General features: G+C 44.3%; 1 protein-coding gene across 1 annotated transcript in view; it reads right to left on the bottom strand.

Moving 5' to 3' along the window:
- nlgn4xa (neuroligin 4 X-linked a) overlaps nt 1-25,119 on the bottom strand; it is a gene marked incomplete at its 3' end in the record, with an annotated part of 222,411 nt that extends 197,292 nt beyond the window's left edge. The window contains exon 1 of the mRNA XM_080720796.1: nt 24,786-25,119. Coding sequence (XP_080576922.1) covers nt 24,786-25,020 — 235 coding nt within the window. The 5' untranslated portion in view covers nt 25,021-25,119. The remainder of the gene's footprint in view (nt 1-24,785) is intronic.
- Between the last annotated feature and the right edge of the window lie 558 nt (nt 25,120-25,677).

Here is a 25,677-nt window from a genome sequence, read left to right as displayed (position 1 = left end):
CTTAATTTTTTTCCTGACTATATCTACTGCATAGTACTGTGTTCAATTTGTCTGTCATTCAATGTTACATGAGTTACTTAAATGGTTTCCTGTGGAAATAAGCTTAGTCTTTTCTAGGATCTCCTTTTAGTTGACCTTGTACCAGTGAACTGTACCGTCATGAAACTGTTTCCTATGCAAACTTCAAATAAAGTCTTCAATCAATCAATCAATCAATCAATCAATCAATCAATCAATCAATCAATTAATCAATCAATACTGTCGGGAGCAATTAGGGGTTCTGGTCCTGTGTCTTGCAGCACAAGCCGTTGTGAGCTTGTAGATCGGATATTGTCGGCAAAGAGGTTTGGTTTATAGGGGAAAAAGAGCAGGCTAAGTACAGAAAAGGCACATAAAAGTGAAAAAAAGAGTACTTGATCCTGACTGGCGCTAGTAGAATCATAAAGCTACTCTTCAGCCTCTTTCTTTCCCGGCAGAAATGACATGTCCACTAAGTACATCATTTAAACTCTAAACCCTCAATGCAACCACAATGGCTGTGAAAGCAGACAAAGGAAGTCTGTGAGAACGGAGTGTCTTTGTGTTCAGTCTGAAGGAGAACAGAGCAGAGCCTTCAACGTCTTAATGAGCCTGCTGCTGTACAGTCAGAGTACGGAGGAGGGAGAAAAAAGAAGAAAAAGGGGGAAAAAAAGAGGTTTTGATTTGGACAGGGAGGCGACGAGGGTTCCTCTGACGCTGGCTGTCACCTCAGCTGCAGTCAAACAACTCTGTGATGTCACTGTGATGTCACCGCTCGTAGAGGTGGGAAAAAGTACTTGCATCTAGGGCTGTCACAATTATTACATAATCGTCTAATCGTGATTATTTGACATTATCGCAATTATTTTGTAATAATCACCATAATCGTGAATGTTGAAAAATGTCAGAAATAGTGGAAATAGCAGATATACAAGCTCACAACGCGTCGCATCGCGACGCGTTGTGAGCTTGTAGATCGGCTATTTCCACTATCAATGTTATTTTTTAAGTAGTAAGTTGTCAAATATGTCAGTAATTTCTTTGTATATTTAGGTTATGTGTCATATCTGCCATGTGCAACTTCAAAGCCTAAAAGCCAAACAGAAATGTAATTATCAACGACAAAAACACAATTAAATCGTTAATCGCAATTATTTGAATGACAATTATTCGTCATGTAAAATGTCATATCGTGACAGCCTTACTCGCATCTTTTTACTTACTTAGTAGTTCACCTCCAAAATGACTTTTTTTCTATTGATTACTCATGCCATGGAGACTTGGGTTCAATAATATTTTGTTGTATTTGTCGCACTACCAAGACAAATAATTGATTATTGTAAAATGACCTCCATTGATTCCGGATGGGGACCCAAATGCATTTGGGTCCCCATCCGGAATCAATAGAAAAAGAAAAAAAATGTCATTTTGGGGTGAACTACTCCTTTAAAAGCATCCATACTGCATTGTAGAAATACTCTGTTGCCGCTAAAAGTCCTGAATTCAAAGCACAAACGCATTGGTATCAAAATGTACTTAGTAAAGTACAAAGTAAGAAAGTATACTCATTGTGCGCTTTTGTGTTGGACTCCTGGAATAAAGAGCGCGGGTCACAAAGAGTCCACCGATAAGAAGACTCTCCCTGGTAAACCGTTTCCTATCTTTACTTCCACTACAGGCTGCCGTTCACAAGAAGAGCTTCAATTAAAACCCATTTAGAACGGGTACACATTATGGTGTATCGTTATTCTATGCTTTAACTATTGAAAAATAGCAGATATACAAGCTCACAGCGCGGCACAGAGTGCCGCGCTGCGAGCTTGTAGATCTGCTATTTTTGAAAAATCGTGAAAATTTCAATTTTGACCCGATTTCTATAAGTGTTTTTTGAATCCTTCAAAGGTTTTTTTTGAAAAACCCTATGTTTCTATGTCAGCAATCTGGCTATAGCCATCGTCAAAGAAAAGGTCCTTTTCACTTCAACTGGAGCTCAGTTAGTCTGTTCTGGAGAGACTACTATGTCAGTGGTTCTCAAACCTTTTCATGTGAAGGACCCCCAAAATTATATGTATTTGGCCAGGAACCCCCCATCTCAAAATATTTAGTTCCAGGGACCACCCAGAAGCAACATTTGAGTTACAAACGTTCGCTTTAAAAAATACATACAAGTCAAAGATTTGCACACGTTTTCACCACTTTTAAAAAAAATAGCAGATCTACAAGCTCGCAGCGCGGCACTCGGTGCCGCGCTGTGAGCTTGTATATCTGCTATTTTTCTATAGTTAAAGCATTCAATAATCCCAGGCCTAAATGGGTTAAATAAAGCACCTTTTGCACTGCATGCTCTCCACAGAGAGAGAGAACTACAACTATACTGGCGACTGCCAAAGAATGTGAGCGTCTGTTTGGCACACTGAGACTGAGATTGCTTCATCAACATCAGGAGGTTGATGGATGGACGCTGTGAGCCAAGAGAAAAACACACAGAAAAAGAAAATAGTAAGGCAGAGAGAGGACATCCGAACGACATGTTTTCGAAACCTGTTTTTTAAAGACCCTTATGGTGTCTAGTTATGATTTCTTCTTGTTGCCGTGGTCAACTAATGTCCCATGGGGTTCATTTTTTATGATTTTTTTGCACCTATACCCATTCACTTATTATACAGGGGAAGAAAATCTTCTTTAAGTAACATGTGAGGGGTCTAATTAAGGGTTTTACATGATTCTGAATCCATTGCATGCATTTGTTTTGCACGAAAAACATTCTTTGGGCTAAAAATTATCCCACAACTTTAGTTGACCACGGCAACAAGAAGAAATCATAACTAGAAATATTTTTCCTACAAAACAGTGTGGGCTCGACGCGGCCCGGCTCGAAAAAAAAATGTTTTTTTATAATTATTATTATTATTTTTTTTAAAGCTGAACTAGTTCGGGATTGGCACCCTGATAAGGTCCAAATAAAGCCGAACTAGTTCGGGATTGGCACAATAAGAGTTAAGACTCACTTTTTTTATTCGGCTTTTAATCACAGCTAAGCTTATGTTTTGATTTGCTCACGACTTCTCGTATGTTCACATTTTATTTGTTGTATTGGTGATTTGTTTTTTTCCGGATGCATTGTTTTTCTCTTGTTGTTCAGCACTTTGGTCGATACTGTCGTTTTTAAATGTGCTATAAATAAAGTTTGATTTGATTTGATTTGATTTGATTTGGGCCCTGCCTTTGTACTGGTGCTTTTGAGGAGAACTTGACTGATAAAGAAATAACGAAGATAACAGCAGTGTTGGGGAAGTTAAAGTTACGTGTAACTGAGTTACGTAACTAAGTTACATTTTGCTGTAACTTGCTGGTAACTGAGTTACATTCATATTTCTGTAACTCGTCAAGTAACTGAGATACTTTTTGGGTCATTTTTGGTTCAAGTTACAAGTTACAAGAAGTTACAAGCGAAGTTATCATTTTACATTTAAGTTTTGTTAAGATTGACGATCAAATGTCCTCGACAGATCATGATTTTTTTCTTTTTTAACTTAATTTTAGGAACACAGATTTCTAAAATGATAAAGAAAATGTCAACCTTTTTGAAATAAAACATAAAACTCAGTTGAGAGGCATATTTCTGCTGGCATGTGACTTTTTTTGTAGGATATTATATTTTGTTTCATGTACACCAAATGTACATTCTCAATTTAACGCTATAAAAAAAAAGTAACTCAAGTTACTCAAGTTACTTTTTCTATGTCACTTGAAACTTTATAAGTTACATTTCTCCAGGGGTATAACTTTAACTTGATCAAGTTACTGCCATGGTGAGTTACTTGTAACTGTACAAGTTACGCTTTCAAAGTAACTTCCCCAACACTGCATATGTGTGCTCGCTGAACGAGAAATTATAAGTACCCTAAAAAAAACAGGAGTCTTTCTCCTGCCATACTAAAAAGACATTTGCTGCCCTTTTTCTCCTAGTATACCTCACTCCACGCACGTGCACGCAGGCAGAGATGCACGTGCACGCAGGCAGAGATTTTCGGTAAAGGCCAACGTTTTGAATTACATTTTCTAGTCTAACCTTTCACGTTTGTCTCCGCAAGAGACAAAAAAGAAAGAAATGTAATAACTTGAATGGCTTATATGGAAAGAAATGTATTTGTACCAGGGTTGATCAGAATGAACATGTAAGTGTTGACCTTTGTTTCAAAGAATAGTCGAGGCTCCGTTCATACTTCATGGCTTAGCGGCGCCACGCCACCGACAATAAACACAGGGGCGTCAATTGGGTATGGCAGGGGTATGCAGCTGCATAAAAGTGACTTATAAATATAAATCCATGCAGGGACGTGCTGGCCATTGGGAAAAGCGGGACAACTCCCGAACGGCCGGTTCATTCCCCGGCCGGTCCAGGCCGGCCATTAGGAAAATAAATAAATAAAAAATGTCGGCCTTCGTTCCATTTTGGGGGCTGGATGGCCAACAAAGTATAAATCGTCACTATCGGGCACCGCGAGGCGTTGTGTGCTTGTAGATCGGCTGTTTTCACTAGTTTAAATCATTATTGAAATGATAAATACAAAACAAACGGTTTTGGACATATAAGGTTTCCACCCGACAACAACAAAATATAACAAAAAAAATGAGGGCCTCTCCAACTCTTTTTCCCAGGCTGAATCAGGGGCCCAGCACGTCCCTGAATTCATGAATGTCTCTTTGTCTATCTGTGCTGGTTATTATGTTGTTAAATTACAGTAAAATAACTACAAATGCAACATTTTACAAAATGGTCACTTTAAAGATGGGGTGCCATAATGTTTTCCCCCTTTAAAACCTGATTATCAGGAATTATGATTATACTAGGAGGAAGATTTGTTTCTCTAAAAAAGTCTACAGAAAGAGTTAAAATTATGTTTTTATGTGGCCACACCCACCAGTTCATTAGGTATGCCTGGTTTTCATGGTGGGTGGTGACCCAGCTGAAGTTGGGGTAAAAGGGGAGGGGATTATTATATGATGCATTGTATCTGTATTTTTGGATCTGCACTTTTGACCCACAAGGTGGCAGCCTTGAGGAAGAAACCCAAAATACAAAGTGAATACATAATTGCTCATAACGACCACACCAGGGGGTCTAATGAAGTACTGTAGACCTCGTACACATGAAAAACAGAAAAAGTACAAAACTATGGCACCGCCTCTTTAACAACCAAATTTATTTTTGACCAAATCTACAAATGGGCAGTTGACAACATCAACATCCCCAAAAGGATTAAATAGAAGGGCTACATCCACAATATCCATGGTAATTAGGTTTCAATGTTACTTTTGTCTTTGTAGGCTACAAAGAATTGCTACAGTGTCTGTGCAGACTGTGCAGAGGTGTGAATAGGGTCTATAACCGCCATACCGCGGTTGTGTAATGCATACCGCGGTGTCGAGTTTTTTTTTTATATATATTTCCACCAAAAGGCCCTTTTACAAATGTCAGCCCCTGCCTCTCTAACATTCTCTTGCACGTCCCTGTACTCAACATCTCCCTCCCCCCATTTCCTGGTGAAATAATAAAATAAAACTGATATCAATAATAAAAATCATATAGAAAAAATTAAGTTAGTTTTTATCTTTGCCAATTTGCTTCATACATAAAACCTAATAAGTCGGATGGATATTCATATTAAAAACACATGAAAAATACATGATGGAACGATGGGTGCATCTAATCTATTCAGTAATGACAGATAAAGGTGAACAATAACTTAGAGCAGGGGGTCCGGGACCCCTAGGGGATCCTCAGAGTGAATACAGGGGGTCCTCCAAATCTTCCAATCCATTTTATATTAACAACTTGAACCCTAGTGTGCATATTCTGAGAGCTGTAGCCACTGCGAGGCGTTGTGAGCTTGTAGATCGGCTATTTTTGGCAAAGAGCTTTGGTAGAGGGGGAAAAAGAGCAGACTAATTACAGAGTGAAAGGTCAAGTTTATTAAGTATTGACGGTTCAAGTGGTTAAATATCTGAAAACACAAATTGACATGAATCCAAAACACACTGATGATTGTGCTGTCAAACAATGAAGCTATATGGAATCTATGAACAGGTTGTGGGGGTCCCTGCTTCATCTCTCTCTCAGCTAAGGGGTCCCTGCTTCATCTCTCTCTCAACTAAGGGGTCCCTGCTTCATCTCTCTCTCAGCTAAGGTGTCCTTGGCCTGAAAACGTTGACGACCCCCGACTTAGAGACAGAACCGCAACGTCTCATAACAAACTGCAGAAAGCTCTGCATTAACAAAAAGCAGGGGGAAAATGATTTTTTCTCATAAACTCCTGTGTGGAAATATGACTTTTTATATTAAAAGCAGGCCTGCGTCTGCGTGTGCCTGTGGATACACAGCGCTCTGATGTAGAAACGCCTTGCAGAAAGCTCTTCTACATGAAGGGAATGAAAGGATTATGTCAATTATCTGAGGGCGAGTGCCAGAGCCTTTGAAAAGCGGGCGAGTTTAGACGCTCCACGCGGTGGCTTCTCAAAGTGGGCGTCGATCGGGGCACCCTGGGGTGCCCTGACTCTCAAGTCCAGTGGAGCCTCGGAATACTTATATTTGGAGTTCATTAATAACACTTAAGTTTAACCACTTAAGTCTTTTAGACCCTCCATACGGAGTAAAGCAGACTTGAGTTGCACTTTACTCTGTGCGTTCTTTTTCAATCTACTCTAAATCTTTTCTCCAAAAATAGCCAATCTACAAGCCCACAGCGAGCTATTGTGAGCTTGTAGATTGGCTATTTTCGACTATGTTCAGTGGCGTCAGTTCAGAAAAAGATAAGATATGGCAACATGACTGGTGTCTTGCGCGCGTGCAAGACACCAGTCATGTTGCCATACCTTAGCAACAGGCATGATACATTTATTTTAAGAAGTAGATTACATTTTTTCCCCCCGTTTCTACGGTTTCTTGGGCTGGTTATGGCAGCCTGGAACGTTTGTTCAAGTGCAGCTAAACTTGGCATGTTAGTAAACGTGCCACAATTAACAACAATGCATTGCACCTGTGCAGCTGACCTGCGGAACCTGGGAATATACCATTTTGTCAAGATGGGGAGAATACAGTGGAGAATATAATTATAATACCTTGTTAAAGTGACCATTTTGTTACAACATAATAACCAGCACAGATAGACAAAGAGACATTCATGGATTTATATTTAAAAGTAACTTTTATTTCCCCCCCCCCCTGGACCCAGGGTATGGCAGCTGCATACCCCTGCCATACCCAATTGACGCCCCTGACTATGTTCACAGCGGAATATAGGGATGCTGGGCTTCAAGTGGTTACATGTCAAGTATGAAGTTATATACAATTGTTTTAGAAACTACAATCCTCTCAGGTTTTCATTGTGACACATACAGTACATACTGTAAGTATAAAGTGGCAGACATTGTTTTTCAAATATCTTTAAATCTGCACTCGGGTATTTTCACACGTTGTGCTAAATTGGGTCAGGCATGGATCTGTAGAAGCTTAGTTTCTGGCACCCTTGGTAAGGGGAGGGGAGGGGGGGGAGCAAACAACATACCATCACTGTCAGGCAGAGAACTCGTATCTCCAAGTTTCAAATGTGTATATTTTTTCTCAACACAAAAAGCCCTGCATCAACATACAAGACCGTCGCACAAAACCAGCGAAAATAGCAGATCTGCAAGCACATCGCGATGGTTGCACGCTCGTATATTGTCTATTTTCACTATTTTAAATCATTTAAAAAAAAAGATAAATACAAAACAAACGGTTTTGGACATACGAGGTTTCCACCCGACAACAGCGATATGAATAAATATACTTTCAGGCCGACGCCGTACATCCACGGATTTGATAAACCCGTTCTTCTGTACATCCACGGATTTGATAAACCCGTTCTTCTGCAAAGCCGTGGGCTTGCAGCCAAGCTGGAGCTTCTCTCTGACTGTTGCTATGCGTCAGAAATATTCACCGGTCACGGAGTGGAGAACGCAAAGACATGCCTCTCTCTGTACACACAGAGAAAGTATCAGATTATTGGTGTGTTTGTTTTTCGACTGTTTCCCAATGTAAGCATGTGCCAGATGCACCTGTTTTACATTGAGTGCTGTTGATTAAACAATGATTTAATCACTGAGTGACATTTTTTTTTCTTTTCAAATTTCCGAGGCTCTGACCAAAGATAATCCCAGTAAATGTAATCCGAGTATATTTCTTCCACCCAGAACAGAAAAATGACAATCGCGGCCATCAATGCTTTTGTAACGGTCGGTAGAGAAGGGCTCGTTTTAATCATGAACGTGATCTGGACTTTTGTGATTTATAAATGCACCATTTACTACCAGTAAGACTCCCTAATCGGGAGATCAGTGACCGTCAGGTTGCATACACAAACTTTAGATGGCAATGGTAAGCAATCAGGAGGGAATATGGGAAATGGGACAGATCCATGTTGATGACATGACTTTAGAGATACTGTGTACCGCTTTGTGTGATTTTAGGGCAAAATCTGTAGGAGCAGTGTCCAAAAAAAGTTTTTCGCAAGAATTGGCCTCATGGTGGCGCTAGAAGAGGGGCATGTGGGAAATGAGGTGGAGGTTGTGGTTTGGCAGCCAGGGAGTGTGTGTGTGTGTGTGTGTGTGTGTGTGTGTAAAGTTTGGCATGGATCGGGGCAACAGTGGTGGAGATATGAGTAGGGGAAAGGTGTGACGTGATGGACAGACTGACAGACAGACTGACTGACAGACAGCCAGTGGAGGTGCAATTAATGACCCAAAAGACTCTAGAAATGCAGGCCACATTTATAAATGAGGAGCATGTGATGCAACATTAACTGGATGCCGTCCACAAGATTTGGGGAGTGATTCTATGATGTTCCGAGTGCCGTCTGTGAAGTTAACGAATCTGCTTGCGGTCTGTGGCAACCGCGGCTGAAGAGAAAAAACTCAAATTCCCACAGTGCATCGGGAGATTATAACTCAATTAGGAAATCCGGTTATGAAATGGGAAACTTAGAGATACAAGGTTTCTGCCAGACAGTGACGATTTACACTGCCTGTACTGTAACGATGAACCTTGCCATGCATTCTCTTAATGCAGTATTGAATAACCTGGTTTGACAACGAGACCCTCAACGGGAACTCACACTGTGTCAGCTGACAGCCTGTCAATCACATGTCGACACACTGATCTCCCTGTCTGTCTAAAAGGCAGTCCTGCTTGCATTGCACTCTCCCTGCTGACATGTTAACTGCATGCTGTTATCTGCATGCTCCACCAAATAGACTAAGCCCCCCATGCTCCCCATGCCCCCCCCCCCCCTTTTTTTTCTGCTTTTGTAATTGATGTTATGCTTTTTCTGCTTTTGTAATTGATGTTATGCTTTTTCTGCTTTTGAAATTGATTGCGACCGTCAGGTCGCAGTTACTATCAAAACCTCGACCAGCTGTCCGTCAGTCTGTCAGTCTGTCAGTCAGTGTCACACGTCACACTTTTGCCCTGCTCATATCTCTGCAACCGTTGCCCATCAATTCTCACATGCCCCTCTTCTAGCGCCACCATGAGGCCGATTTTAGCAAAACACATTTTTGGACACTGCTCCTACACATTTTGATCTAAAATCACGCAAATCGGTACACACTTGGTCTACACTCATGTCTTCAACATGGATCTGTCTCATATAGCGCCACCATCAGGACAATTTTTTAAAACACATTTTTGGACACTACTCCTACAGATCACACTAATCGGTACACAGTATGTCTACACTCATGTCATCAACATGGATCTGTCCCATTTAGTGCCACCATCAGGCCGATTTTTTCAAACACATTTTTGGACACTGCTCCTACACATTTTGCTCTAAAATCACTCATATGCGACCTGACGGTCGCTTATCTCCCGATTAGGGAGTCTTACTGGTGTTATCCTAGATTAAGTACCATGTTCTATCTGTCTGTCTCTCTATGTTACATGAGATACATAAAGTGTGGTTCCTGTAAAGGGACACAGACTTCAGACAGGTACAACTGGTACTCTGACAACAGGTATTACATAACAGGGTGATGCATGCATTTACAATTTTCTTCATTCCTGACTTGCATTGGCTCTCCAACCGATATGCCCATACATGGGCATATACTGATGACATCAAGGATCTCTATATGTGGGCATAAAAGGGACACAGGTAGATAGATATAGAGATCTCAATATATGGGCATAAATGGGACACAGGCAGAAAGACGTATGTGCGTATGTACAACGGTTACAACGGGTGCTCTGACAACGGCTTTTACATTCACAACATGCATTGTTCCCGATTAGGCAGGTGGCACCGGCCTAGTTTGGCTAATTAGCAATGACATCATGCATTATGCTCCTTTTAGGGAAATTCCCATATAAGGAAATCCTTTGTGGGAAATGTCACAAGAGAGTTTGATAGAGCCAGACCTCACGTCATACGGGCAGTTGACAGGTTGCCATAGTTACTGATTGAATGTTGAATCTCCATATATGGAGATAACCCACGCATCTCACTAAGTCTGACCTCACAAGCCCCATATTTGGACCCGGACAACCTATAACTCCATATATGGAGACTATCTAGCTGCTGACATCAGTATGACATCACATAGTACACAAATGAGCATTATATAAGACTGGCATTATCTGCCGAGAGATTAGATGCAAGCAGTTCTCGAGGGGAGACCTTATCGCCTTCCGTACCGTTCTGGATATCTGGCCTTACAACCCAGATATCTCTGCCTTATACAGGGATCTTCAGAGCCAGTATCCTTTAGCATTAGGGTTGACATCTCGTAGGGTTGACATCAACGTTCTTTATGCGTTTGATGTCGACACCCACAGGTGGCTCAAGCCGGAGGAGGTTTCTGGAATTGTTCCAGAGGCGAGGTCCGGACACTCAGCCTGTGTCTTGGGGAAGGTCATGTATGTCCATGGAGGATGTACCCAGACTAGATACACTAATGACATCTACAGGTTGGACACCAGCACAATGGTCTGGTCTTTAATCAACACCAGAGGCACACCACCCCCTGTTTCATCAGGTCACTCTGCCACCATCATTGGGACAAAGATGTTCGTAAATCCCGGCAATGGGCTCCAGAACAACAACATCAGTGTGTTTGACACAGAGACCAACGTCTGGCTGAACACCACGTCTTCTGCACATCTTCCAGAACAACGTCACGGTCACAAAGCCTTTGCCTACAATGAAGAGCTGTACATTATATTTGGCGGCTTCAACTTTCGTGATTTCAACCTCGACGATCTGTGGAAATTCAATACAAAGAAGACCTTCACCTGGGAGAAGGTTCAGCCCAAGGGAAAAGGCCCTGATTGGAGTCACGGTATGTGCTGTTGCATGGTGGGAGATCACATGATACACTTTGGACACTTAACCCGTACACAACCCGTTGTACAGGTCTTACACTTAAACCCTAGTCTGAAGACGTTTTGCAAGCTGGCGGTTATTCAGTACGGTCTGGAGCGTTCTGGACTCCCACACGACATCAGGTGGGAACTGGCAGCAATGACCAACAGGAAAAAAGAGAAGAAATTGATGACTGGCTGGTGTGATGACTTGCTGGAAGGTGGTATGTCTGGTTGGCTGACTGGCTGGCTGACTGGCTGGATGGCTGGCCTTGCTGGCTGGTTGTATGGATGGATAAATAAATAAATGAATAAATGCTAGTGTAAGTTAAGTGAGTTAATATGGTGTGTGTGACTGAAATCATCACCATGAACACTGATTATCCCTCAAATCAGCAAGTAATCAATAAGAGCAAAACATCACGAAAACATCACCACATTGTCACCAAAACATCACCACAATGTCACCAAAACATCATCACAATGTCACCAAAACACCACTACAACCACTATCATAGAGCTTCGATCACAGAACAAAAACTAAACTAAAACAAAAGTACTGTACAGTACAACAATTCCCAACCCAGGCGGGGGACAAGTGGGCCCCCAAATGTATTGGAAAAACACTACGATGTTATTGATATAAATATAAATATAAATATATAAATATAAATATAACTTGTAAAACCTTCAAAGTAAGGATAAATAGGAGCGTGCATTGATCCAAGCCGCAAGAGAATCGATTGCTCGATCAGTGGTCGTACAAATTAAACATCCTCAGATGATGAACGCTTTAGATTATTTTCAAGTGGGGTCCTGAGCCAACAAATGTTGGGAACCCCTCATAATATATTAGTTAATACCATGCACAGAAGCCAGCTGTTGTTATTGGGGGGAGGTCATTTGCACAGATCTACAAATGAACACAACATGGGTTAGTTAAGCAATATTACACGAGAGGGTGTGCATTAACGCGGTTATCATGCACGACAGCCTTTTCGCAGGAACGAGCCGACAGGCGAGTTCTGTAGGAAGGGCTGGAGTAGAAAAAAATTGTGATATTTTATCATGAACATTAGTGAGGACCTATTATATGAAGACAGGTTGAAAAGTGGTGAACTACTCCTCTAAGTATAAAATGTGAGTACTTTTTACAACACTGCAATATACGGTACTTGCACTATGGCTGTACAATACACAGTACAAACAGCACGTTGGCTGTACAGTACAGAACAAGCAGCCTGCCCATGCCAGTCTGCTCTGCCCACAGCACAGCAGCCATGCCAAGAGAAGGCCTGTTCCACCACCATTCATCACCCTGCCAGCCTGTGCCCGGGCTACACACACACACACACACACACACACACACACACACACACACACACACACACACACACACACACACACACACACACACACACACACACACACACACACACACACACACACACACGGTGACATCAGCACAATGTGTGTTGGACAGTGAATCACTGGCTCTCAGGCAGAGCCATTGAGAAGCGTACAGTAAATTACAGTAAACCCAAGTCTCTAAGCCAGAGGGTGGACACTAACTATAAGTACATTTACTCCAGTACACTGCACTCTTAAGTATTTCATCTGAGGTGCTCCGCAGTAGATCACACAGGGACGGTCAATGTTAACCCATTCAGAACGGGTACACTGTATTGTGTATCATTATTTTGTGCTTTAACTATTGAAAAATAGCAGATATACAAGCTCACAGCGCGGCACCGAGTGCCGCGCTGCGAGCTTGTAGATCTGCTATTTTTGAAAAATCGTGAAAATTAGAATTTTGACCCGATTCTATAAGTGTCTTTTGAATCCTTCTAGTTTTTTTGGGAAAAACCCTATGTTTCTATGTCAGCAATCTGGCCAGCCATCGTCAAAGAAAAGGTCCTTTTCACTTAACTGGAGCTCAGTTAGTCTGTTCTTGAGAGACTACTATGTCAGTGGTACTCAAACCTTTTCACGTGAAGGACCCCCAAAATGATATGTATTTGGCCACGGACCCCCATCTCAACATATTTAGTTCCAGGGACCCCCAGAAGCAAGATTTGAGTTACAAACGTTCGCTTTGAAAATACATATATTCAAAGATTTGCGCACATTTTCACGACTTTTTCAAAAATAGCAGAGTTACAAGCTTGCAGTGCGGCACTCGGTGCCGTGCTGCGAGCTTGTATATCTGCTATTTTTCACTGGTTAAAGCATTCAATAATTCTAGGCCCTAAATGGGTTAACAGAAGGACACTGCAAGCAGCTGTTATCCACGGAGCGTCTGTCTGCCCCCCATACACCCTCATTGTTATCAGAGGAGGACTGTATGGGCATCTGGCATACAGATATAAAGAGCTAGATGCCTCGTTCGCCTCTGCAGTTAATTGGAGCGATGTGCAAAAGTTCTAGTCCGGACTTCCTGAAAAAACGAAGGGAGCGCTTTCAGTCAAAGTGACTACTGGCCAATCACAGCGTGTCTTTTCCGTGACTTATCCAAGGACCACAATTCAATTTTCAACAGAGCCATATCCGATGTTGCGCTGCTCAGCTGCTCTTATAGGCTGCATACGTAAAGACCATCCCCCACCTGCCTCTGATTGGCTTACCGACTTCCGTATGTGTGACGCACGCGGAAGCAATGAACACGGAAGCGACGAAGATTCCCTTGGTTGCTCAATGCATACGCCCCCTAGCCGAAGGAGGCGTCTACCTTTCTATGTCTATGATCTGGCACACCGCCAGGGGTGTCACACCAAATCCTGGGCCCTGGCTACAAGGATTCACTGCGGGCCCCCCATGAATGTTCTTCATAGGGGGAACTGGGAACGCATAATTACTACGCATTATTTTGTGCTTTAACTATTGAAAAATAGCAGATATACAAGCTCTGTGAGCTTGTAGATCTGCTATTTGTGCAAGTCTTTGAATTATTTCAAAACCTTCTAAGGTTTTTTTCTTTTTTTTTTAAAGATCTATGTTTCTATGTCTGTGGTGCTCAAACCTTTTCATGTGAAGGACCCCCAAAATGATATGTATTTGGCCACGGACCCCCATCTCAAAATATTCAGTTCCAGGGACCCCCCAGAAGCTAATTTTTTTTTACGACCTGGCCAACTCATGGAACAATGTAAATAGGGAATGAATGCCCCACCCTTTAATGCAAACCCCATTATACCTGTTGTCATATATAGGATCTGTTTTGACCATCTGTTTGCGCGTGTCCATTTATGCCCATATATGGAGATATGTCTGTCTACGTCCATTTTATGCCCATATATGGAGATATCTGTAGGACCCGTATTGACCATCTGTTTGCCTGTGTCCATTTATGCTCATATACGGAGATATCTGTATCTGTCTGTCTGCATCCATTCATGCTCATATATGGAGATATCTGTATCTGTCTGTCTGCATCCATTCATGCTCATATATGGAGATATCTGTATCTCTCTGTCGGCATCCATTTTATGCCCATATATGGAGATCTCTGTATCTGTCTGTGCCTCCGACTGTGTTGCAGACACAGTGCCGGTTCCCCCTTTAATTTTGTTATAGGACCCGTTTTGACCATGTTTGCCTGTGTCCATTTATGCCATTGCCTATTGACTCATGTGGCGTAAGTGATGTCAGAGCCTTTTATGAAGTGATGTCACAATGAGTCAGCGCTTGCGCCGATTTCCTCCAGATCAGCCTGATGTCAACAATCAGCTCCGCATATGGAGATTCCGAACGTTTTGCGCCGGTTCGGGAAAACCGCACGTCGGGCCGGGTCGAGGCCCGGCACTGCACTCCGCGCCGCGGCGCGGCGTGGAACGCGCGTGCCGAATCTGAAGCCGGTGGGACGTACGGTTCTCGAGATACGCGGATTACATACAGACACACACGCAGACAGAGATTTGTCGCATTTATAGATAGAAGTTTGGGCTGGGCGTCCACTAAGTGGAGAGAGCCAATCCTTCAGTAGCACCGGCCCACAGAGAAGAGACACTGTTTACCACATCCCCCGCATTTTCCCTCGAATCTAATGTCAGCCAACTGCGACGATGACACGTTTGTGCTGTTCACTGATCACCATTAGGGCGTTTTCCTTGTATCCATGTTGACCGGCCTGATGCGGGCTGTTAAGTATGACATCATTTTGTAGGCAGAGGAGAATTTCTGCCCCCAGTTTCCGTGAATCTTTTTACTATTTACACATTTTTCTTCTCTTTGTTGTTGAAAGGAAAGTGTTAGAATTATACTTTAGTCGTTATTTTTGTCTCGGATCTGTTGAAATAGCGAGGGACAGAAAATGCTCTGGGGGCAGACTTCTCCTCTGCCTACAAAATGATGTCACAGCTTAAAAGCCCCTATAGGAAGGACAACTCGCGCACTTCCAAGCGCCCATGCAGGTTCACGACGAACTACAATGCATGGAATAAATGAATAAACTAAGGGCCCACACACTGGCAACATAAACCCTCGGTTCAGCGGTTTGAATTCTCACACGGATCCTTTTTGCCAGTGTGGGCGGACCTTATTTTTATTTCTTTTATTTCACAGCTGTCATTCATCATCAGGGGTGTTATACCAAAGTCTGGGCCCTGGGTACAAGGATTCACTGCGGGCCCCCCATGAATATTCTTCATAGGGGGAGGAGGGGGTTTAAACCATCACGCCTTATTCTGTGCTTTAACTACTGAAAAATCATGAAAAATTGTGAAATATTTCAAATCCTTCTAAGGTAGTTTGAAAAAACCTATGTTTTTATGTCAGTGGTGCTTAAACTTCTTCATGTGAAGGACCCCCAGCGACCCCCCCAGAAGCAAAACTTTAGTTACAAATGTTCACTTAAAGAATACATACCAGTAAGACTCCCTAATCGGGAGATAAGCGACCGTCAGGTCGCAGTGTGATTTTAGGGCAAAATGTGTAGGAGCAGTGTCCAAAAATGTGGTTCAAAGGGTGTGTTTTGGGTTAGGGTTAGGGTTAGGGTTAGGGTTAGGGTAACCCTAACCCTAACCCTAACCCTAACAGATGGCCAAAATTTGTAGGAGCAGTGTCCAAAAATGTGTTGTAAAAAATGGGCCTGAAGGTGGCGCTATATGGGACAGATCCATGTTGATGACATGAGTGTAGACATAGCTGTGTCCAAAAATGTGTTTTGCAAGAATCGGCCTCAGGGTGGCGCTAGAAGAGGGTCATGTGTGAATTGTTGGTTGGAGGTTGTGATTTGGCAGGCAAGGAGTATGTGTGCAAAATTTGGCATGGATCGGGGCAACGGTTGCGGAGATATGAGCAGGGCAATAGTGTGACGTGTGAGGTGTGACAGACAGACTGACTGACTCACAGTTTGTGGAGGTTTTGATAGTAAGTGCGACCTGACGGTCGCAATTATATTCAAAGCTTTGCACACATTTTCAGACTTTTCAAAAATAGCTAAAGTATAAAATAATTAAGCCCCCCCCCCCCCCCCCCCCCCCACCTCGGACCCTATTTACTCGGTCCCACTTTTACCCCCCTTGTGACGCACCTGAGTGTTATTTATTAAAAAAATCTCACAGCCGTCATTCATCTCACACAAAGCCTGTCAGTGTCAGTGTCAGTTCAACACGTCCAGGCTGTACCCTCAACCTCCAGACAGACAGAGACTGGCAGCGCTGCCATCCGGTCTGTAAGATACGTCACAGCTGAGTGGAAACATGAAATGAAGCAGCGCTCCCAAGGTCAGGCAGCGACAGACAAGCGACGCCGAGACGTGACGTTTAATCGTGACAAACACATCAACGTGTGTTTCCAAGTGCTCGCTCGCTCGGGCGGCGCGGTGGTGAAAGAGCCTGCCCATCCACGCAGAGGTTGTGGTTTCAAATACACCACATCCAACATCATGTTATTTGCCCACACATGCATGCATAACAACGTCTGTTATTGTTTTGTTGATATGTTTTCCTTCAAATCAGCAATCATCATTATATTCTAGTTCAGGGGTCTTAAAACGTTTTCAGGCCAAGGACCCCTTAGTTGAGAGAGATGAAGCAGGGACCCCCACAATATGTTCATAGATTCCATATAGTTTCATTGTTTGACAGCACAATCATCAGTGTATTTTGAATTCATGTCAATTTGTGTTTTCAGATATTTAACCACGTCAATACATTAAAATCTTGACCTTTCACTCTGTACTTTTTCTGCTCTTTTTCCCCTCTTCACCAAACCTCGGACCCCCTGTTGAAGACCCCTGATTCAGAGCAATAACTAAACCTGTCCTACAGTATATTTTCTAGACGTCCTCCCCAGTCAGTTTGAAAGAAGGTAGAATTATGGGCAGGATGCTGTGTGCCAGTGATCACCCTCTCTGCCCTGTGCCAACATGTTGGCACCCGTGAAAATAAGAACATCAGTTGATGTTCTATCGACAGATGAGCCATTTCTAAACGTCACATGTCCTGCTATTGGCAAGACAGAGCTTGTAGATCTGCTATTTTTGGCTAAAGTTCTCCTCAGAATATGGATGCGAGGGTTCAAGTTGTTCATTTGAAACAACGGTCCTATCACACTAAGATTTGGCGGCTCCCCCTGTACTAACTCTGAGGACCCCCTAGGGGTCCCCGGACCCCCTGTTGAAGTCCCCTGGACTATAGCGTATTGCCATGGCATCAGCTAATGGGGAGCCTTTTCAAACAAACACACATGAGGAGCATATGTTAAATGATCAGGTGGTGGTACGGTAAGCTCCCGTATTGTGTGTGTCCATTGAAGATAACAATGAGGGTGTGTGCAGTGCAGACAGATGCTCCCAACAGCTGCTTGTTGAAGTGTCCTTCAGCTCACACTGACCCTCCCTGCATGTGTGATCTACTGTGAAGCACCTCAGATGGAATCCTTAAGAGTGCAGTGTGGACTGGAGTAAATGTACTTAAAAGGATCCCTGGCTAATAGTACGATAATACGATAATACAGTGTACCCGTTCTGAATGGGTTAACATTGACCGTCCCTGTGTGATCTACTGCGGAGCACCTCAGATGGAATACTTAAGAGTGCAGTGTACTGGAGTAAATGTACTTATAGTTAGTGTCCACCCTCTGGCTTAGAGACTTGGATTTACTGTAATTTACTGTAATTTACTGTACGCTTCTCAATGGCTCCGACTGAGAGCCAGTGATTCACTGTCCAACACACATTGTGCTGATGTCACCGTGTGTGTGTGTGTGTGTGTGTGTGTGTGTGTGTGTGTGCGTGCGTGCGTGCGTGCGTGCGTGCGTGCGTGCGTGCGTGCGTGCGTGCGTGCGTGCGTGCGTGCGTGTGTGCGTGCGTGTGTGTGTGTATGTGTGTGTGTGCGGCCCGCGCACAGGCTGGCAGGGTGATGAATGGTGGTGGAACAGGCCTTCTCTTGGCATGGCTGCTGTGCTGTGGGCAGAGCAGACTGGCATGGGCAGGCTGCTTGTTCTCTACTGTACAGCCGACGTGCTGTTTGTACTGTACAGCCCACATACTATCTGTACTGTGTACTGCACAGCCAACGGACTATTTGTACTGAAAAGTCCTCAGACCAGCCACGACGTGGACACATAGACATCAAAGGGGGCTTGAGCCCCTGCCCTTTTATCAGTCTGTAAAAAGTGTCCTCTCCAGACCATGAATGCAGTTTTTACTATGGTTAAAGAAATGCAAATGTCCCCTCTTTCCATGCAATACCCGAAGGCAGCATTCAAGAGAATTGCCTTGTCCAAACTCTCCTGAACTTGAATGCAGCATCTTATGTTGAAAGAATTGCCCTCTCTGTGTAGAAATCCATGCCGTTACGCCACATCTCCTGTATTCACTTGATTATGCTTAGTTCAGTGTGGTATCAAGCACCGAAAAAGCCGACCTCCAAGCTCACAACGCGTTGCGCTGTGATATCTTCACCAAAGTGGGACGTGCATCGAGGACCTTCCTAGGAAGGCGCTCGGGGGGCATCCGTACTAGATGCCCCAACCACCTAAGCTGACTCCTTTCCAAGTGAAGGAGAAGCTGTTCTACCCCAAGTCTCCCTCGGTGGTAAATGGTAAATGGTGCATTTATTTAGCGCTTTACATTCACCCATTCACACACACATTCATACACCGAGGAAACCATGCAAGGCACCAACCTGCTCATCAGGAGCAGTTAGGGGTTCAGAGTCTTGCTCAAGGACTCTTCCACACTAACTCTGGGGGAGCCCGGGATCGAACCGGGAACCCTTCGGGAACCCGCCGTGCTCTAATGACGGTTGCTCTACCCCTGAGCCACTGCCGCCTCATACCTTGTGCTGTCCTTGCTCTAAATCAGGGGTCTTCAACAGGGGGTCCGGGACCCCTAGGGGGTCCTCAGAGTTACTACAGGGCGTCCTCCAAATCTTCCAATCCTTTTTACAGTATATTAACAACTTGAACCCTAGTGTCCATATTCTGAGAACTGTAGCCAAAAATAGCAGATCTACAAGCTTGTAGATCTGCTATTTTCGGCAAAGAGGTTTGGTGAGGGGAAAAAGAGCAGACTAAGTACAGAGTGACAGGTCAGGTTTATTAGGTAATGACGGTTCAAGTGGTTAAATATGTGAAAACACAAATTGACATGAATCCAAAATACACTGATGATTGTGCTGTCAAACAATGAAACTATATGGAATCTATGAACAGGTTGTGGGTTGTGGCTTCATCTCTCTCTCAACTAAGGGGTCCTGGATCTGAAAACGTTGAAGACCCCTGCTCTTAAATGTAAATAGTAATCCTGTTTGGCCCTAATAAGTAGGCTATAGTAATACACACATACACCAACACACGAACTCGCGCACGCACAAACACACACAAATGTAATGCACACAACAGATATGCAAATGTCTTAATGTGTGAACATACGCACGCACGCACGCACGCACGCACGCACGCACGCACGCACACACACACGCACGCACACACGCACGCACGCACACACTCACAAATCACCCTAGAGAAATTAAAAGGCAAATCACAAATGTTTCTTCCTGTAATGTAAACCAATGCATGCCTCTAAAGAACTAGCTTTTATCAGGAAAATAATTTAATAAACTGACAAAATAAATTGTGAAAATAGCTGAACGCCATCTGTGGAACCGAATCAACAGAAATGTAATGCCTCAGCGCCTACAAGTCCAAGTGCTTGTCAGGGTGGGCAGGGGCGTCAATTGGGTATGGCAGGGGTATGCAGCTGCCATACCCTGGGTCCAGGGGGGAAAATAAAAGTTACTTTTAAATATAAATCCATGAATGTCTCTTTGTCTATCTGTTCTGGTCATTATGTCGTTAAATTACAGTAAAATAACTACAAATGCTAAATTTTACGAAATGGTCACGTTTACTAACATGCCAAGTTTAGCTGCACTTGAACAACCGTTCCAGGCTGCCATATCCAGCCCAAGAAACCGTAGAAATTTTGAGGGGAAAAAAATAGAATGTACTTCTTAAAATAAATGTATCATGCCTGTTGCTAAGGTATGGCAACATGACTGGTGTCTTGCACACGCGCGCGAAGGTGCGTGTGCAAGACACCAGTCATGTTGCCATACCTTACCTTTTTCTGAACTGATGCCACTGCCAGAAAGTGGATTTTTTAATGGTGTCAGTAATTGAGTTAAGTCACTGTCAGACTCTCCTGTCGTTCTGTCCACAGATGTCCTATCAATAAAGCTGGGAAAACCCACACCACATCCATGATGTCATTTCCTCTTGTCGTAACCACATAAACTCTAACAGCGTCTCTTTCTATTCCGTCGATCTACAAGCTCACACAGCGCGCACTGTAGTCTTTTGTGTTTGCCGTGTAAGGACCCCTGGGGGACGGCGGTCAATGCAGTGTCAAATGGTTCAGTCCTTCTCTGTGTTCCATTAGGGACTGTTTGTTATTTATAATGAGGGGCCAGGGGGGGGTCATTAAGGGGGGGCACGGGGGGTCATTAAGGTAGCAGAACCTTCCTGGTGACAGACAGTTGTTTTCCTAGAGCGATTGAAAGAAAACCACTGAGGTCGATGACATGACTGTAGAGAGACTGTGTACCGCTTTGCGTGATCGTAGGACCAAATCTGTAGGAGCAGTGTCCATAAATGTGTTTTGCAAGAATCGGCCTCATGGTGGCGCTAGAAAAGGGGAATGTGAGAAATGAGGGGTTGGGATTTGGCAGCCAAGGAGTGTGTGTGCAAAGTTTGGCATGGATCGGGGCAACGGTGGCGGAGATATGAGTAGGGGAAAAGTGTGACGTGAATGACTGACTGACTGACTGACTGACTGACTGACAGCCAGTGGAGGTTTTGATAGTAATGGGTAGAAGGGACACCGGGGAGACCAAAAAGTTAAATCCATGGTGCAGTCACTAAAGCCACTGTCCTAGTGTCCTAGTGCACTGGTGTTTATCTGGGCTAAAGGTTACTACTCTGTTACACCGCTCCATCCCAGCGTGACAATAAGCAGCCATTGTGGAAGCATTGTGTGACAATGGACTCCTGATCCGCCATCCGGTCCTGGGATTGTGTGAGATTATCCCCCCATTCAGTGTCTCTTTAATCCAGCGTGTTGTAGTAGCCTACGGTACAGTGCTCAAAGAGAGACATCTAAAGTTAGGCCCGGAGCTGCTGGTGCTGCAAGACACTGGAGCATCAGTTCATCACGCTAACACCTCAGACTCAGAGCGTGGAGGTGAGGCTGCTACCCTTACACGTCTCTAGGTTTGAGAGCCACTGATCTAGGAATAAATACAAAAGTCATTTATAGCTGTTAAAGTACAAGTTACTGTATAAAAAATAATAATGTAAATAGTACAGCAAGAGTATACAACAGTGAGTGCAACATCAACTGAAGCGTTCAAAATGTAACCAAGCCATGACCAGACTAGAGCGCTCCAGCTGCAAAAAAAAAAACATAACGACAAACAGGAAGCTGGTGGACTAACCGGGTCCGCTAATTGCTGCTAATCACTGGTCTCCGGCCCCGAGGATGTCTTTTACCCCCGGAGGCAGGGGGGGGGGGCAGGATGTGGGGGTTCGTTTTCCTCAAGGGGCCCTATAGCAGTGTTTCTCAACCACTGTGCCTGGGGACCTTTGGTGTGCCCCTGAGAAGGGGCAAGCGTGCCCCTTGAAACTGCTTGAAAGCCCAATGCGTTGTGTGCTTGTAGATCTGCTGTTTTCACTACTGTTGTGCGACAGCCTTGTATGATGAAGCAGGGCTTTACTTTGCGAAGAAACAAACACATTTGAAACTTGGAAATACGAGGTTTCTTCCTGACAGTTATGATATTTACACCCCCGTATTATGTTGGTGTGCCCATGGATTCTTGGGACATGAAAAGTGTGCCCATGCAGAAAAAAGGTTGATAAACACTGCCCTAGAGTCTCAAAGACTCGGCCCCATTTCCCGTTCTGGAAAAAAACGAGCACTCAGTCAGCGTTCCACTTTTCCCACATGTACTGTGACAATGTGACGTGTACACAGATCATAAAAAGTAGCAGGTTATTTACATGAGCACACAAGGTCCGTGCAAGACATCAGGTGTTATAAGAAGTGGACGAATGGACGGACGGATGGACGGGCGGATACAGTGTCGTACATACAGATGTTTCCTGTTGAGATTGGCACATTTCACCCATTTTTTTTTTTTTTTTCATCTCACTCACGTCACTTTGTCTGCTGACCTCACTCAGCAACGAAATAAACAGAAATTAAACACGAATAAAACAGGCAGAAACCTTGTATCTCCAAGTTTCAAATGTGTAAATTTTTTCGCAAAGTAAAGCACTGCTTATTCAAGGCCGTCGCACAAAAGTAGTGAAAACAGCAGATCTACAAGCACACAACGCCCCGGCTGTTTTCACTCATTTAAATCATTTTTTAAAGGATAAATACAAAACAAACGGTTTTGGACATACAAGGTTTCCACCCAACAACAACGATACACTCCATCAGTGCAGTCTCTCCTCAGCACTTTAATGCACGACTACAGCACACACCATCATAAGCCTTCTCCAATCACAGCGGGCACTCTCCTCCTGTCCAATCACAGCGGGCTCCTCCCGTCCAATCACAGCGGGAACTCTCCTCCCGTCCAATCACAGCGGGCACAAAGAGGTCATGTTTAAAGCCCCATTACTCATCACTTGCTCACCGGTATCGCGTGCCGAAAAAACAGCCAATCTACAAGCTCACAGCGTGTCACACTGTGAAGCATCGGCGAGCTTGTAGATCGGCTATTTTTCTGGAGCGCGGCACCGACCTGCGACTAAGCATAAATCACATTTTAGTTTGGATCATGGGGGAGGAGGGCGAGTCAAAAAAGCAGTCTGCATGCAACTCTGGCTCACAACTAAAAAGTGGTAAAAAAGGAACGACAAAATTAACTCTCACTACATAGGATGTCTTAAACCACCATCAAAGTAGCTTAAAAGTAGCTGTTGTGATTTAATAATAAAATATCCATCCATGATTTCCAAACGCAATCTTTCTTAAAATACAGGCGTATCTGTCATCGAGCCAAACTGACTGCAGGGGGCAGCGATATGCAATGAACGAGACCCGGGGCTGTGCAGCGTACAAACAATCCCAAGACCATGTCCCAATATGTGATCTTTGAAACATCAATATCTGGGGTGTTTCCCTGAAGTTCTGAACTGCCTTCGCTGAATGTGTGTGTGCCAATACATGCTTCATTTCATAGAAGTATCTTCTGTTGTTCTGTTGTATTCTAAAGTCTGGCCAGTTCTAACACTCATATCTTGAAATTATAACTGCTTTTCAGTTTGGAGATCACTTGACCAGCGTTTTGGCGACTTTGTCTTTCTGCACGGATCTTAGAAACAAGCCGCTATGGAATCCTCAAGACTGGAATCAGTCCCCGGGACTGAAAACTTTAACCTCTGAGCCTATGAAGAGGAACGGTTCAAACACTTTTTCAATTAAACAAATTTAAAATTGATCTAACTATTAAATCACTAAATCTTTAGAAGACCCACTCTGTGAATTTCATCCCCTAAAGCCTTCTTTAAATATGTTTTCTATGATTCTGGCCGGGGACTGGATTTCGCTTCAAAATTACATCATCATACACTGCCAGCCAATCACAGCGCGTCTTGCTGACTTCTCAGGAAGTAGCTTGCATCAACATAACAACAACATAAATTATACTCTGGTGTAGGAGTCCGTATCGCCGAAATGCCTGCGGTGGTATGCGGCCCGGTCCGCGGCGAAAAACGGACGAAAAAAGCAGACCACGGTTTGCTATACCACTACTGACCACTAGTTGAGCAACTTACACAGTATAGCTTTAAAGTGCATTAAACTGAGAGGGTTCAGAGCGAGCGGATAAGGTATTGAGCGAGATCTTACCGTCCTCGGTGGGTACATAGACGTTGAGGTAGAGGCAGTCCTCGCTCTGCTCCTGGACGTAGCCCACCACGGTGTCCAGGTTGGCGGTGAACCAGACGGGCAGCATGTCGTTGAGCAGCACGCGGTCCTCCAGGAACTGCGGGCAGACGGCGGCGAACGCCGTGGCGTTGCGGATGCCCGGCCACGACGTGGGCGGCTCGGGCGGCTGGAAGCGGCGCTCGCCCGTGGGCGCCATGGCGTAGGGCACGCCCAGGTACTGCTCCACGGGGCCCAGGATCTCGTTGGGCAGCGTCACCTTGACGCCGCGCAGCTTGCCGTAGTTGGTGGTGACCACGGGCTGCGGCGCCGCCTGCTGCGTGGTGGTCACGGCCGAGCACGTCGTCACCGCGAAGAACGCCACGAACGCCAGAGCCGCCGTTATCCGCAGCAGCGAGTTGTTGGTGTTGGCCCTGGGGCCGACGCACCGCCTTGGCGCCCACGAAGGGCCTCCTTCCGGTAGAGACATAATAATAATATCCTCTCCCCGAATCAAAGCCAAGCCCCCACGGAAAACCACGGTAGAACGAAGTCGAAGAGCCTCCTTCTTCTTCTTCGCCTGGTTGGTCAAAAACCCCGGGATTAGCGGTTAAAAGGCTGCTGCGTGTGCTGATGCTAACGCTACTTTTGTAGCCTCCCTAGTATTCCGGCTTGGAGGACCAACACTTCCCGCGAAATTAATTGGCCTCCTTTTCCCCGGGTGCCAGTCGAGGTACTTCCGAGGTAGACTTCCTTTCCGGGTGCTTCGAAACACCACTGAGCAAACTCGCATCGAAAATTAATAGCTGGGGGCGGGGCTTGGGCGGGGCAGTCCGCCCTCGATTATATCACACCTCGACGGTACCGATCCTCGCAG

This window comes from Nannobrachium achirus (genome assembly GCF_963921795.1).
Source record: "Nannobrachium achirus genome assembly, chromosome: 24".
Taxonomy (NCBI): domain Eukaryota; kingdom Metazoa; phylum Chordata; class Actinopteri; order Myctophiformes; family Myctophidae; genus Nannobrachium; species Nannobrachium achirus.
Note: the sequence above shows the minus strand (reverse complement) of the source record. Positions and strands in the feature narration are given on the sequence as shown.